This window comes from Condylostylus longicornis, unplaced genomic scaffold (assembly GCF_029603195.1).
Source record: "Condylostylus longicornis isolate FDR11 unplaced genomic scaffold, ASM2960319v2 ptg000084l, whole genome shotgun sequence".
Classification (NCBI taxonomy): domain Eukaryota; kingdom Metazoa; phylum Arthropoda; class Insecta; order Diptera; family Dolichopodidae; genus Condylostylus; species Condylostylus longicornis.
The window spans coordinates 1,381,951-1,398,154 of record NW_026578052.1 but is presented as its reverse complement, the minus strand read 5'-3'; the positions used below and the strand labels follow the sequence as shown (position 1 = coordinate 1,398,154).

Genomic DNA, 16,204 nt, shown 5'->3' with positions numbered 1-16,204 from the left:
GATATTTTATAAAAATGAGAATTTATTATCGATTTATATAAGTGATTTTGGAAGTGATAAGAAAATTAAATTTTAAATTTGATTTTTTAATAAAATGTTTTCTAAAAATATTTGCTCTATGTAATTTTGTATACAATTGTGTTAACAATTGAATAATTTTGTATTGAGTTGTGTTAACAATTTGAGTACTAATGTAAGAACTGAACAAATTACAATATTATTAATAAGAGCATTAATAAATTTTTATATAAAAAATTAAATAAATTTTTAATAATATTATGAAAATAAATATTCTCAATTATTATTTTTAACAAAACAAAATCATTCTCTTTTAGTATTTCTCTGCACATCGAAATATTTATGAAAATTATTGTTATAAGAAAAACAAAATTTTATAATAATTTTTTTACTTTCTCATCGAATACATGGAACATTGAATATACTAGATATATACAGTTTCATTATCGTATATCGTATTTAAGGAAACCTGACGCACATGTTAAAAAATTACAAAAATAAATAAAGAAAAAAAAATTTTTTTTTTGTACTTCACCACTTTCTCTAAAATTTTCCTTTTTTTAACAATGAATAACTTCATTAAATTGTATAAGAGTTTCAGTTTCTTTATTTTCAGTTTCGTGATTTTAGTTTAATTTTACTCCTCTTAAATAATAAGAGGAGTAAAATAAATGATATTCCATAAATGCAAATAAAATTTTTAGTCCTACTTAAATTTTATACGTATAATGGTGAAAATGGTGTATTTATATTTACCGTTTGTTAATTAGTAGAAATTGTTTCGTGAAATTTATTATTAATTTATTGGAATGCTCTATCGTAACTCGAATTCCCTCAAAAGTTCGTCAATTATTCCAGATAACAAATCGAGTTGTTTGATTCAACAAAATTTGATCAATTCGTGTCATAGCCAAAATAAACTGTTATATAAACGCATTTCATCGCATAACTTTCCTTATTGTTTGCAATGCGATCGGTAAAAAATTGTTCAATGCCTGGAAACTACTTAAGTTTTATAAACTTGTACAATTTTGCCGTTAAGAGAAAAACGATATTAAAGCGTGAAATGAATTTGTGAATAAAAACACGAGTTCAAGATTATGATTAATCATAACAATATTTAGTAAGTTACACTGAAAAAAAATATAATAAGAACATATTCAATGTTTGGATATTTAATTTGAAGCGCTGAACGAATAGATTCATTTAAATGTAGCAATATAACCAATATATAAATTAATTTACTTGATTAATAAAAATAAATGATAATGCAGTTTTTATGATTTAGGTTCTATAACAAAAAAAAATTGGTTATTTAGGGTTTCCATTCAAGTATATACACAAATTTACACTAGCGGTATGATATAAAATGCAGAAAAGCAAAAATTTATAAATTTTTTTTGGAATAATCATAAAAATTTCTCTTAAATTATTTGTGTACATACAAGTATAAGTGAAAAATACTTATTATTCTTTAAGGACATTTTCCTGTGTTCGCAGTTTTTTATCTTATTTTGAATATAATTTATATACATAAATAATATTTGGGATTTATTAATATATATGTACATATATAAAATTTTTTTTTATATTAAAATTAGCCTTGAATTATCGTTATAAAGCTATAAAACTAAAGTCCGTGTTCAAAATCAATAAATAGATTTTTTTTTTATATATTAAAATTAAAGAATATATTTTACCTTTTTCATTTTCAATGTTTAATGGACCCACAGCACCAAAAAATCTTTTATCCAATATTTGTAATAATTGTAAAGCAGTTGAATGTATTTCAACTCTAGGACAGCCTGTCATTAATAATGTTACATTTATAACTGATGTATAATGATCACATGGATATTCCCTGAAAGTATGCAATGTAAATTATAGTAATTTGACATTTTTCAATGTTGCAAATAATATAGAAATAAAAAAAATGTCAATTAAATTTCGAATATAAAATTTGTAGAACATAAAATTCGGGTATAATACAATTATGTATTATAAAAAATGTTGCTGATTTTCACAAATTCAAAAAAAAATATATTTTTTTTTTTTTTGAGTACCTTCCTATACCAATGAGTATTAATAATTTGATTAGATTTTAGGTAACAAATAAGTTTATGGTAAAATTTAATACACAAGTCGAAGTTTAGTAAGAGTATATACTGCAAAAACAATATTGCAAATACCGTAACTTGATAAATATGCAATACATTTTTTAACTATTTTATAAAATCAAAGCAGTTCTAATGTTTTAACTGGCACTACTCATACTAATTTCGCTAAATTGCGAAAAATTAGCCAAGTTTGTGAACAAATTAACTCCGTTAGCAACATTTGTTTATTAACACAAATATAGTGTAGTTTTCGCTATATTTTATATTTCGCTTACTATATTTTATATGATTCGCTATATATCGCGATATACAGTGAACCTACTATATTTTATACGAAAAAATCTTAATTAAAAGTGCTTTCCGTTGAATGAATAACGTACAAAATTGTGTGTTTTCTAATATAATTTTTTGTTTTATAGCAAATCAACAGAACTATGTCGTTTACGATCAATTTGATATTAAAAAATTCGCTTATATAGATTAATTCCATTTCTTATTGTATATTATAAGCACTCTATTTTGCAATATAATTGAAATTACATATTAGTTTTATAATAATTTACAAATTATTTAAGATTAGTTTCCAAAATAAATGCATGAAAATCTTAATATTCAAATTTTTTAACAATATTAAGAATTTTACATTTATTTTTCAAACAAGAGTATAAGGGCATATATACTAGAATAAATGTGCGTAACTGCTCCTTCAAATATTATACTGATATGTTTAAGAGTATTATACACCTGAAGTGTTATATTATTGTATATATGTATAATAGTCTCATAATATTAAATGGAACGCAAACACTATTGTTATAAACGAGAATTTTTTTTCATGTTTTTGTTATACATGTTATACATGTATGATTTATTCCAACTCTTAATAAATTTTTGCAAATTCTGTGCAAGATAAATGTTAGGAATTTAGGGAGTTTTTTTTTTGCTTTTGCTTTTTGTTGGAAAATAATTTTCTAAAAATAATCCTTTAAATCTGTAGCAAAGATTATTTACGTAAATTCATATTCCATGCTACAAATATGTGTGTAATCTCATGAGAATTTTAAATATTTAGTGGAGCAGAAATATTATGTATGGGTGCATATTTCAGGTTTTTTTTTTATTAAAATATTTGCTTTCAATTATGGTATACAATCCTATAGTAAATTTTTCTAAATAAAAAAAAATTAACAATCAATTTTTAGCCACTGACCTTTTAACTTCAAAATTTATATATGTATATATAGGTATTAATCATTGACTTCATATATATAGACCTTTTCCGATATTCAATTCAGTTTTTGTTGTTGTTTTTTTTTTTTATGTACTATTAAAATTTATTATTCCATAGTGGAATAGTTTTTTGTTTTTCCTCTTATTTTTGTTAGTGACTGCTTTCGTAAATTATATTTTATGTAACGGTATAAAATATAATTTTAGAATCACGAATTTACTTCCATATCGTATGAGGAGATTTAAAGGATTTACAAATTCAACCATATGGGAAAGAGTCTAGACTTAATAGTAAATAAAACAAAAAAAGAGAATTCTCATTGTTTAATGGAACAATTTTTTAATTTGGTATCATGTGTAAATATATTTTTTAAATTTGTATGACAATTACGTATGCAGTAGCTCATTTTATAGCTTATGTCTTATATAGTATCATTAGCTTGCTATTATAGAAGCAAAAATATTGTAATAAAGAAGAATTAAATAGCAAATTAAAGACGGGAAATTGTTTTTTTTTTTTAAGAATAACTTTGAATTGGCGAAATTGTAATTCTGGTCTTAAAACTAGAATGCAACTTTTCAGGTTGGTTATAAAACTGAATTGGTTGTAATTTAAGCATAACATATCAAATTCTAGAACTTCTTCTTATTCGTATTTTTTAATTTAATGTTGAAATTAATTAAGAGAACATTAAAAATTTCACGATTTTTTTCATTTATATCCATTTTGTCTCTTATGTGAAGTGAGTGCATTTAACATTTGCTTCTAAATTCACTAACTTTTACTCAAAATAATTAAAATTGCCATTAATGTGATCTCAATTAAATAAAAAGTTACAACTGAACTAACATCAGAATTGAGTTCTAAAAATTCAAAATTAATTAGATTTATAAAATTTGTTTAAAATTTTGGTCCTTCAATAGAAAATCATTTAAATTGAAGTTCGATTCGTACGAGACTAACGGTATTTTATTATTATATATGTTTATTTCTTACTAGGAATATGAAATGTTTTAGTAAAAATAAGTTTGTTTTAGTGCAAATTAAATTATCAAAACCAGCTTATTTGCCCCACAGCAAATGCATGAATTTATTCATCAAACCTGTTACTTCCTTTATTATTCTGGTCTAATCTTTTTTGATATACCAACACATTCATTTAGAAATTTTATTTTAATATTAAATATTTTTAGTTTGTATTTAATTAATTTTGAAACGTTTTAATTTATTATACTTTATTTTATTAAAATTAAAAGAGGGAATCCTTAATTTATTTATTTATTTATTTTTATCTCCTCATATAATTCAATTAAAGTCCTTTTGATGTTTTCTTATCTATATTTTATTATTGAATTTTCTATTTTAGGGAATTCTTTATGAATACTTTTAAATATTATCATAGATAAAATTAATAAAAAAAAATAAGCATAAATTCTGAACATACAAAATAACTTTATATATAAAGTGGTGTAAGAGTTAGATTAAGATGTTAAAGATAATAGAATTGATAAGGAATATAAAAAAAAATGAGACATGATGTCAAGGCTCTTTCTCTTTTAATAAGATTGCCAAAACTTATACATATACATAGGTAAATTTTATATTTTTATTAATCTCCAAGAATTTTATCACGTCTATTTGGAAATTTTGTAATTTTATGGAAATCAATATGCAAACATTTCTTCAACTTAGATTTTAAAAGAAATTCGGATATAAAATATAAAAGAGATATAAAAATTTAAGTAAATCCGTTCAATATATAGATTTTGTAAAATATCTAAAATTAGCCCAATTAATTCCTCAGTTGAATTCGGATAAAATATAAACACAATGGGTCAAATGGTAGTTTATTTATACGTTTCTCTTACATAGAGAAATTTCCATTGAAATTTCCATTGAAAAACCAAAATGTGAGGAAATTAATTTTGTAGTAAAAATTCATTAGGAAAATATTTAAAAAAATTCTTATTTACAATTTTAATATTAAATTTTAATAACACATGAAAATTTTGTAGTTTTAGGAGTGCATAACTCCGTAAAAATTCTTATAGCTCAATACTTATCAAATCTTAAAAAAATACTTTTGGCAACTTGCAGCAAAGAACATATTTTTATTTTCTACAAAAATATTATAAGAAAGGGCTATTCTAATTTTCAGATATTTGAGGGCCTCTTTTTGTTTCAATAACATTTGAAGGGTTCTAATTTTTTTTGTTGCAAAAATTTTTAATTCTCTTATTAATGTAAATAATTTTCGTATTGAAGCAAATAATATTGTAGGGTGATGAAATACACACATACTTAAAGCAGTGTAATGAAGTGCAAACATTTTGTTAAAACAGTTTGTTATAAAAAATGTGTTCCGAAATTGCAGTGTATACACAGTGCTACATGCAGTGTAGTCGATAAATGAAAAAATTTCTCAGTCCCCAGTAATTATGAGAAATTATTAAAAATGCTCTATCCCTTCTTATTTAACCAGAAAACGTGTTTAAAATTTTTCAAATGATTTTTTTCAAATATCTTTAAAAAAATATTTTTGCTATAGAACATTATCGTAAAGCGCTGAATATAAAAGTTTAATATAAGAATTTTTTCCAAGGAAATTATTATTGTAAATAAGGAAAAATAATTATAATAGAAAAGTTTTTGTTTTTGATTCTTAGAAAAGTATTTTATTAATGAAAGATGTATAACAACACGTAAAAAGTAAATTTTTTGTTTTATACCAAATTTTATACTTGAAATAACTTAAGTCCTTTTTCTGTTATACATATATGAGATTTGTAAGTGTAAAAATTTTCTTAGAAACTTTTTTGTTTATTTTTTTTTTTATTTTCTTTTTAAGTAAAAGTAAATTAATTCTTATGAATTTTTTTTTTATAATTTTATTATTATTATTGATGTCAATTTGTCAAATTATAACTCTTGTTAAGTTTAGATTTAAAAAGATTTATCAAAAAAGAATTCTTGAGTTTTATGAAACTCAGTTTACATATTGTTCTACTAAACAAATAAACAGAATAGTCTCGATTTCATTAATAAGTTATTTTGATTTTGGTGTAATAAGAATATACAAGAAAATAAAAATACCTACTGTTATATATAATGTTATATAACAGGTAATATATAATGTTATATATGTAAAAATTATTAAAATATTGCGTGTTTTCAATTCTTTAGAGTATAAAACATTTTATAGATGTAATCGGTAAATTCAAAATGCCGGCCGACAACATTTTTGCTTCTGACAGTCACCAACCGGTATTCAACATTAAATTGCTGAAATTTTTTTCTTGCATATCTACTTTTGTATACAACTTTTTCATGAAACCGGTTGGCAATTGCTTTAGTCAAAGTATCGATTTTGGTATTTTACTTAAATGTTATTTCATTAAATAAAATTAGCTTATCCTTTTCAAAATTTTCCAAATTTTTAAAAAATTTTAATAATACGACAAGCAACTGCCATTACTAATTATGCAATATTTACTTTTTACATTATTATTATGGTTACACTATAAAAATATAGACATCTGTTGAAAATATTAAAAGTTACAATGCTCTTGTTAACTGCAATATCGATTAAAATTAATAATATCAAATGAATCTGATGCGCATCTTACATTATGGATTACACCTTATTACTTTAGAATAGTTTAATAGTTTGTGTACATTAAAAACTGTTCATATTCATTCCATATATATTGGAATATAACGCAATCTCTAAACGTTCATAACAATACTTGACTCCTAGATTTGTGTAGTTTGGAATGTTATATATACTTGGAGTTGTATAACACATTCACAGTGTTATATACTCGGGAAATGACTCGTAAGCATTAGATCAGCAATTATCATTTCAATAAAAATTAAAAAAAAAAAAAACCAATTTTAATATACAATTTAATATACAAATAAAATAAAATTAAAATTATGATAAAAATAAATTAATTTATTTATTCAATACTAAAATTTGTTCCCAATATTCAAAACATTTTGAACTTCTACTATAATAACACGAATTGAAAGAAAAGTAACTATATGATTTCAGTGGCTTCAAGCACAAACGACTTAAGTCTGTTTTAGTGATTTCGAGATAAATGCATTTTAAACTTTAAATTAAATTTTGAAAAAAGTTGTGAAGTTTTTTGAACCAATTTTTTTTTTGATTGAAAGATAATTAAAAAATTAAGCGATTAACTCACAATCTGAAGTAAAACAACTAATAGTATTCTCATAATTATGAAAAAAGTGAGATAGGCGGTTATACAAAATTTATAAAAAGCACTTTGCAAAGCATAACTCGACTTAGGCGATTTGTGAAAAATTACTTTTGCATTTTCGTCAAACTTAAGTCGACTTAAGCTGTTGTTGCAAAACTGAAGGTATGGTTTTAGGTGACTTAAGTTATACTAAAAAGGGAAGAAATATATATATTATTTTTAGGTTATTTGATTTTTCACTCTTTTTTCAAATCATTGTCATTAAAAACATAAATTGAGGTAAAAAATGAATAAACTTCAAGTAAAAATTATTTCTAAAAGTTTAAAAATAATTTTTTCATTAAATTTAAGAAAGGTGACAGTATCTTTTATTCTCTCTCGGATTCTCCAACTAAATATGGATGAGTATCTGCTAAATCTCCAGTCTTAATCTTTTTGTAAAATTTGTGAACCAAAGGATCAATAAATTGCATCAAGTACTCTAAGTTTTTCTTTTTTGGTACTAATTTTCTCTTCTTCTTCAATTTGGAGCATGTCTTGAAAATCTAACTAGTTAACACCTCGTCTTAAAATATAAAAAATCTTTGTATAAACTGCTCTTGTAAAATATTTTTGGAAGTCAATTTTTTGAAATCTGTGGTGCGACTCTTTCCACTTAAGAGAATTTCAAAAGGTAATTCAATTACAAAAAGGCTTCATTGTGCAACGGATCTGACAAAGTTGTTACATTATTGTAAAAATGAGCACATAAAGTAATCTCTAAAATGAGTTTATGAGTTTTGTGTTTGTTATTTTATTTATGTACTATAGTCCATATGACTTCCTTACTTGTTCATAATGATACTAAATGCGAATTAATTAAAATTTTTAAATCGAAAGCAAACTGAAATCGAGTGTGAGTCATTACAACTACTGTAATGAAAAGTCAAATTTGATAGTGAACTCGAACTAGTATAGAAAATAATAATTCGATACTTGTGACAATTAAATCTTGGAGACGTATTATTAATTACATATAGAGAATGGTTTGTGAGTCAGTTTTTCTCTAAGTTCTGCCGTAAAAAGTATATAGATCTCCGTAAAAAGTTGTGGCAAAGTAAATTGGTTCGGAATTTGCTCTCCTATCATAGAGTATATGAGTATTTGATTATCAAATAAACAAAGAATATTGTAAGTTTGCTCGACATTTTTATTTTAGTTGTCAGCATTTACTTTTCAATTAAGACTCCATACAAATTGACCACGAGTCAGTTTCGAGCGTTCATGTACTTGAGTGCATTCAGGAAGCCCGGTCGCGAAAGATGAAGCGAATTTTTCTAACCGTTCGGCAAATTGTAAAAGGATTTTTCTTAAAAGAATAAAAGTAGAAAGCCTTTCATATTTTTTTATCTCTACAGATATGTTCACATGCCCAATAGGACTCGAAAACTTGCTTTTGAATGTTGTCAATTTTAAAATCAGGATCGTTAATACAGTCACCACGACCAAAGTCAATTGCGGTTTTCAAAACTGTATTAACTTCGGTTTTCAAAGTAAGATCTGTTGTGTAAATACTTGTTTATTTACTATAGGACCAGTTTCGCTAATTTCTATGCTTTAAAACACTTTGAATCCGTTATGCTAGTTTCAAATATATTGCAATACCTATAACATCCGCCACAATCATCTCAGCTCTCCTAGCAAGTTCCAAATTTTTTAATGTACATTTATTAAGCGTGAATAAAGTTTATATTGGATAATTTTTGCATTATTTAACAATTTCCAACATCAGCACATTTAAAAACAATAATAAATAACTGTCTTTGTAAAAAATACTTCCTTCGAAATAACAAAAATATAATAAATATTTGAAAATCGAAGAAATTTAATCTTACGGAAATGAGTAATAAAAAGTATAACAAAATATTGTTATTCCCAGATGCAACAATTTTATTTATTGAAAACCCTTGCATATTATAATAATTTGAATTTCCTAACAAAATGTGTTTTACTAGTGTATAATAAAAGTATTGCTTTGTAATACAATAATTAAAATAAAAACTCTTGTTAAACACAAAAATTTTATCTTCCTAATAACATGTGTTTTACAAGGGCGTAATAAGACAACACTTTGTTTAATAATACAATTATGTTAGACCACAAAGGCAAAACAATCTACCATCAGGTAGCTAGCCACGTGTCATTTTAACATGGGAACTCCGTCAATTGAAAAAAACATTTGTCGCAGGTAAATCACGAAATGACCTACAAGATTATTATTGTTAAATAAAAAAATTCAAATCTTAAACATGGGATATTTGGGTAATTAGAGCATTAATAATGCAGGTAACTTCTGCAGATGTTTTATATTTTGGGTTAAAAAATACAACTATCTTACTTGTCGCTGAATGTAAGATTTAATTTTAACTATAGTGAACAAGTTTTAAACCATGGACATAAAGTACCTACACTATATATCACATAAAATAATATGTTAAGCGTTATAAAATATTTTTTATTATAAAAAACTAAAAAATATTCTATACTAATTATGTATTATTTCGAACACTAAACGCTTAACTTTGATTTTTGGTTCTTATTTGCACGCGTTATAAAAACCTAACTCAACATAAGAAGCCTTTTGGAATATAATTGTATTTGCAATAATCGCCTAACTCGAGATGAGTTTAAAAAACCACCAATTATTATTTTACACAAATCGCTTATGTCGAGTTAGTATTTAAAAAAACTCAAAATTAATTTTGCAACAAAAGCTTAACTCGAGATAAGCGGTTATAAAAATTCATATATGAAAAAAAAAATGTCACCAATATTGATTTGCAACAATAGCCTATCTCGAAATAAGTGGTTTGTCAAAAACATAAAAAAGATGTTTTCTGCTCCTAACTCGAAATAGGCGGTTAGTGCAAGTGCACATAGCTACCATTTCGAGTTAGGTCATGTGTGAATTCGACAATAACTCCGGCTACAACAGTCGTAGAACCACCAAATTTTGTGAGCATATGAAACTCAAAGCGGAGAATTCGCTGGTAAACATATCTCATTTTTGTCTTAACTCGAGTTAGGCGGTTTGTGTTTGAGGCCACTGATTTCTTTTCGAAGTCCTTATTTTTTTTTTTATTTAATAAGCTAAAATTTCTATGAAAAAAGGATAATAAGGATTTCGTTATACATACCATAATATTTATAAAAATAAATACTTTTGTTATTGTGTTTGTATGCTTATTTTTTGAAATCAAAATGTAAGATATTTGAAGAAAATAGTAGAATAACCTTAATTTAAATGAAAAAAGGCACACTGAACCTCATAATTTTATTAATAGAGAAAATCCTTTTTTCATATATTTAAGAATAATTTAATATTTTGTAAAAGTTAAAAATTAAAATTTTGTTCGATGTTGCTATGTAAGTTTTTCTTTTTATTTTAGTAAAAATATTATTTATTTAGTATTTTAAATATTTATAATTATAGAATAAATAAATTCGAAGTTTGTCAAATAAATTTCACATAATGGGCTTCCATTAAACATTTTTGCCATTGATTCTATGAAAATTTAAAAATTAATTCAGGAGGTTCTAGAAAAGGAGAACAAGAAAATTTACTTTTTTTTTTATTGAACGTACTTTGAAAATTTCTTCAAATAACCTTCTTTTGAATATACATACATAGATAATATTTATTTTGATTTATTTGAGCTTTCTTTGATTATTAGATTTTTTTTTTTTGCAATTTTGGAGTTTTATTTTTCTAGTCCTACTAGATGCAATGCTTCTCCTCTTACGATATCTACTTTTCATCATTTTTTTTTCTTTTTGCCCCCCAAAAATTATATTATTATTATTTTGAATATTTGATATTTTTCTTGTTTATCATATTTCAAACTTTTGCCACTAAATAAAATTTTCTATTGTTTCCGGTTCAAATGTCAAGAAACGAATATAAAAATGTAATTTTAAATGGTCTAGACAGTGGGTTTTTAGACCCCTTTTTTTTCTTTTTATTTTTTTTTTTAATATTAATATATTATTTTACAAAAATGATTGATTTGAAATTTTAGTTTTTTTTTTTTTCAAAAAATTTAATATAAACTTTTTGATTTTATATATGTACAATGTATTTAATGTGTATTGAACTTGAAAATATTTTCTAAATAAATTTTATATTGTATAAGAGCATTAATAATAAATGTGGTAAAATTAAATATAAATATTTTTTTACGGTTCATTAATGGAATAGAAACTGAATGCTTGAAATAATTGTTAACTTACCTTGCACTAAATATTGATGCTAATGAAAGAAAACATGCATCAGCTTCGCGTGGCACAGATGTGTAACATCTATCAATAACCCATTCTAATAATTGACCAATATCAGGATTGGATTCCAATAATACTACAACTGTATCACGAGCCAATTGATAAATCTAAGAGTTTTTTAAAAACCATAATACAAAAAAAAAACAATTAAATAATTTATTATGTTAAAAAGTAATTGACGTTTTTTAGGCAGATTTATAAGGTTAACAAAAATTTACAGATTTTACAATTTACAAAATTTTTAAATTGCACAAAAAAGAAAATAATAAATAATAAAGTATAAGCAAAATAACATTTTACAATAAGAACAAGTGTGGTTATCATTATTTGCAAATCAAATTTTACGTTCAGGTTATTTACAGATAAGAAGATATGAGAACAGAGGCGCACCATCATAAATGAGTTTAATTTATTTTACTCACTTTTTCTTCTCTTGATGTTAATAATAAGTCTAACCATTTATAAATGATACCGTCCTCAGATAAATGATTTGAATTAAATATAGGACCACAACATAGAAGTGCCGACATTGCCTACAAACAAGAAAAAATCAATGATCAATGTATGAATATTTTAACATTTCATTCTACTTTTAAAATTAAACTTAAAATAATAATTCTTGAATAATCAAGAATAATCTAATTGTGTGATTATATCAGTATTATTATATAATATGAGTAATGAATAATGATATAGTATGAGTATATAGTATGAGTAACAAGTAAATTTTTATGAACTTACTTGTAAAGCACTAAATTGTAATTTTTCTTCTTCAGTTGTATTACCGATTTGTGATGATATTCCTAAAGGTTTAGAAAAATTTCCACTCCATGTTGCAAATAAATTAAATAGATTTCGTTTTATATCACGAGATAATAATGTAACACAGGATTCAACTAAAAATGATAAAAATAAAATTAACTTATATGAAAAGATAAAGAAATATTTAAGAAAAAAAATTACTTACGTGAAAAATTTTTTATCATTTTTCTTATAAAATTACAAAAATGTGTTTTAACTTCTCGTATATTTGCATTATCTTTATCAGTTTCAGCTTCTAAATATAATCGAGCACCTTCAATATATTCAACAAAAGTTGGATGTAAAGACATTGTATCACGCTCAAGAACACATGTACTGCAAATAAAATATTGAAAGAATATTAATATCAATGAAATTAATCTAAATTAAAATTTACAAATCGAAAAATAATTTTATCATTCAGCATTCTTAAACTAAAAAGTACAATTTGTTATTAGTAGGTATTTGTCAAAATTTTGTCAAAGGGTTAGAATGTTATTTTTTTTTTAGACATTTAATGCTCCATCTTCTGTGAAATTATGAAATTATAAAATTTTTAAGTACAAGTATTAAGTTTAGAATTTAAAATAAAATTCATTTCTCTAATTTTTTAATTAATGTAAATTGTAATGTAAAATTGAATTTTGAATATAATATTTAAATTAAGAGTTGAATTAATTTAATTATCATATCAGTTTGTTAAAATGATCTTAAATTAATTCAAAATTGTACTTACCTAACACCAAATGTACCATTTTCAGCAATTTTTTCTAATACACGAACCAACTGTAATCGTAATGCATCACGTCTCCTTCTTCTTCTCATATTCTCTTGTTTTCTATCCACAGCCTCTCTAATATATACAACTAATTCCTCCATTAGATCCCTAAAAGCATAAAAAAAATGTTTTTAATAATACATATTAATAATAATGTATAAAATTCTAATTAAACAAAATTAGACACAATAGTATAATAAATAATTAATGCTAAATATTAATTTTCATAATTGAATTATGAAAAATGAATCTGAAATATAAATGATTTCTTCTCAATACCTTTATATTTCCAGGAATTTTTTTAATGTTAAAAGTTCATTTACTTGACTATAATTAATTAACTTGAATAAAAACTATATTTTGAATATTTGTAGCTAGTACATTATCAACTACAGAGACCAATAAAAGATATAAATCTTAACTTAAAACCAGAGAAAAAATATAAATATGATATGGCATAACAGAATATATGTATATTAAGGGGGATCGCATGGTAAGCCACTTCACGGTTTTTCTAATATTTTATAGTTTTTTTTTTCAGTTTTTTACTCTTTTTGTACTTTCATTAAAAAATGGACGCAAAATTACGATAAAAAAAAAAATTAAACGTCAGGGTCAATAAGATATAGAAAAAAGGGAAAAAGAAAAAAGTATTTTGTGTTTTACTTTTAATTACAAACTCATTATCCCTATTTTGCCTCGTTATTGTTATTGTTGCTCTTTTAGTACTTTTCAATATTTTCTTTTTTTTACTAAATTATCCATTAACTTTTCAATATAACAAAAATTACAAACACAAGTTAAACATCATGTTACCTTCAATTATGTCAGAGTTTTTATGATGATATACTTTCATTTTTATAATCAAATAAAAATAAGAAATTATAAAAGGTATTATGAATTTCACTCTTTGTTAACTTTGATAAAGATGTGTCAATTCAGAAAATTGTCCTAAAACAATTTCAGTTGTTTAAAAATACTATTTAGAAAGAGTGATTCTTTATTTACATTACTTTTATTAACGTAATTCTCTCTCATTGCATATCTTTTTGGAGGAAACGAAAAAACGATGTTAAAGACGGGATCCTGTATCTGGTTATTTAATTGACTAAGTTAGGAGAAAATAAATGAATATCATATATGTATGTGTATTTGTATAATATAATTTTCGAAAACCAATTTGTATGTAAAATTTTTAGTGAAACTATTTTAACCTGTTAACCGACTAATTTTTCTTAGACAGCTCGATTTACTGTGCTGAATTAATTTCAAGCGAAGACGCATAATTACGAAATTTTATTTACAATTTTCTTTTTCGGCGTGACGCACATATACGACATTAACTGAAAAATGAACTTTTGAAATTGACGCATATATACGACATAATCTCTTAACAGGTTAAATATTGTAGAAATTTCATAAATTTACTTATATCTTATTATTTTCTAGCACAAATTATTTCAATTTCATTTTCTTTGTTATTTTCATTATATAAAAGTAGTTTAGTATTATACAGGTATAATAATTATACAACTAAATTCATTAATGTGGCTAGTTTTATCCATCAAAAATTACATTACCATTTTTTGTTCTTAAAAAGGTAATAAAAAGGATAAGAGTTTTTTTAAAAGTAAAATTTACATAAAATAATGTTTTATTCTTAAAAAAAATTATATTATACTATAATAGTATAATATTCTTGTTTTGATAAAATGAAGTTGTTGTAATAATGGTTTTCGCTTTTTTTGCAATCGAAGTTGGTTTGCTTTTAATAATGTAACGCAATAATATCATAATTACATTGTGTAATTTGGCAACACTAAAATTATTTGAGTATGGTTTGAAGTATGAATTAAAAATTCTTATGTAAATAAAAATTTCTTTATTAAAATAGTTTTAAATTTTAAACTTGCACCATAACGTGTTAAATTGCTATATTGAATATAGTGCAAAAATTTAATGAACACGATATGAGACATGTAATTGTCAAAAATTTCGTATTAGCGCAGCGCCATACACAAATTGTGCCGTGCAACAATATACATTTGTTGTTATAAAAGTAGGGGACTCAAAATTGCACTGTCACCTCCACATGGTGAATTCCGGTAATGGCGGGGAATAGAAAGGTGATTGAAATGACTAAAATTACATTCTTGCCGTAGCCATGTCTTACGGAGAATCCGTTCCAGAATGACATGTCCCCAGAAGAGGCCAGAGAATACAAGAAAATGCTAGAAAAGTTGAGAACCTGCGCAGTTGTTACAACCAAACATTCCCAGAAGAAGGGTCAGAAAGTAACACTCCTGATGCAGGACTCTTAAAGAAGATGTCATTGTAAGATAACGCTGAGAAAAGATTTTGGGAACAATTCTCAACAATGCCCAAAAAAAACTTCTTACTTAGAGGTCCAAAAAAGACTGTACTTCATAGTAGCTCAAATCAATGTAGATATTGCTTATGATTTGCGGTCAAATGAAAAGGTATCCGACGTTTAGATGGGGAAAATAAATGTTATAATAAACTCACATAGAACAAACTTAAATTGTATGAAAATTTTTTATGAGGGCTGTTTAACGAAAAAGAAAAAAACTTAATTTATTTTTTGCATTCTTTTATTTTTGTTTTTCATGCACAAAAAAATTTCTTTGAGCTTTAATGCACAAAAACAAAAACGGGACGACGAGCTTAAACTGATTTCGAAAAAGAAAAAAAGTTT

The 16,204-nt window shown here is 24.1% G+C and overlaps 1 protein-coding gene across 5 annotated transcripts in view; it reads right to left on the bottom strand.

Annotated features, from left to right (window-relative positions):
• The window catches only part of LOC129613562 (protein furry), a 54,820-nt gene that overhangs the window by 12,759 nt on the left and 25,857 nt on the right, over positions 1-16,204 (bottom strand). For all 5 annotated transcript variants that reach the window (XM_055527679.1, XM_055527681.1, XM_055527682.1 and 2 more), the window contains 6 exons: positions 13,447-13,596; positions 12,877-13,046; positions 12,651-12,805; positions 12,332-12,442; positions 11,862-12,016; positions 1,719-1,879 (listed from right to left, as the gene is read on the bottom strand). In XM_055527679.1, coding sequence (XP_055383654.1) covers positions 1,719-1,879; positions 11,862-12,016; positions 12,332-12,442; positions 12,651-12,805; positions 12,877-13,046; positions 13,447-13,596 — 902 coding nt within the window. The remainder of the gene's footprint in view (positions 1-1,718; positions 1,880-11,861; positions 12,017-12,331; positions 12,443-12,650; positions 12,806-12,876; positions 13,047-13,446; positions 13,597-16,204) is intronic.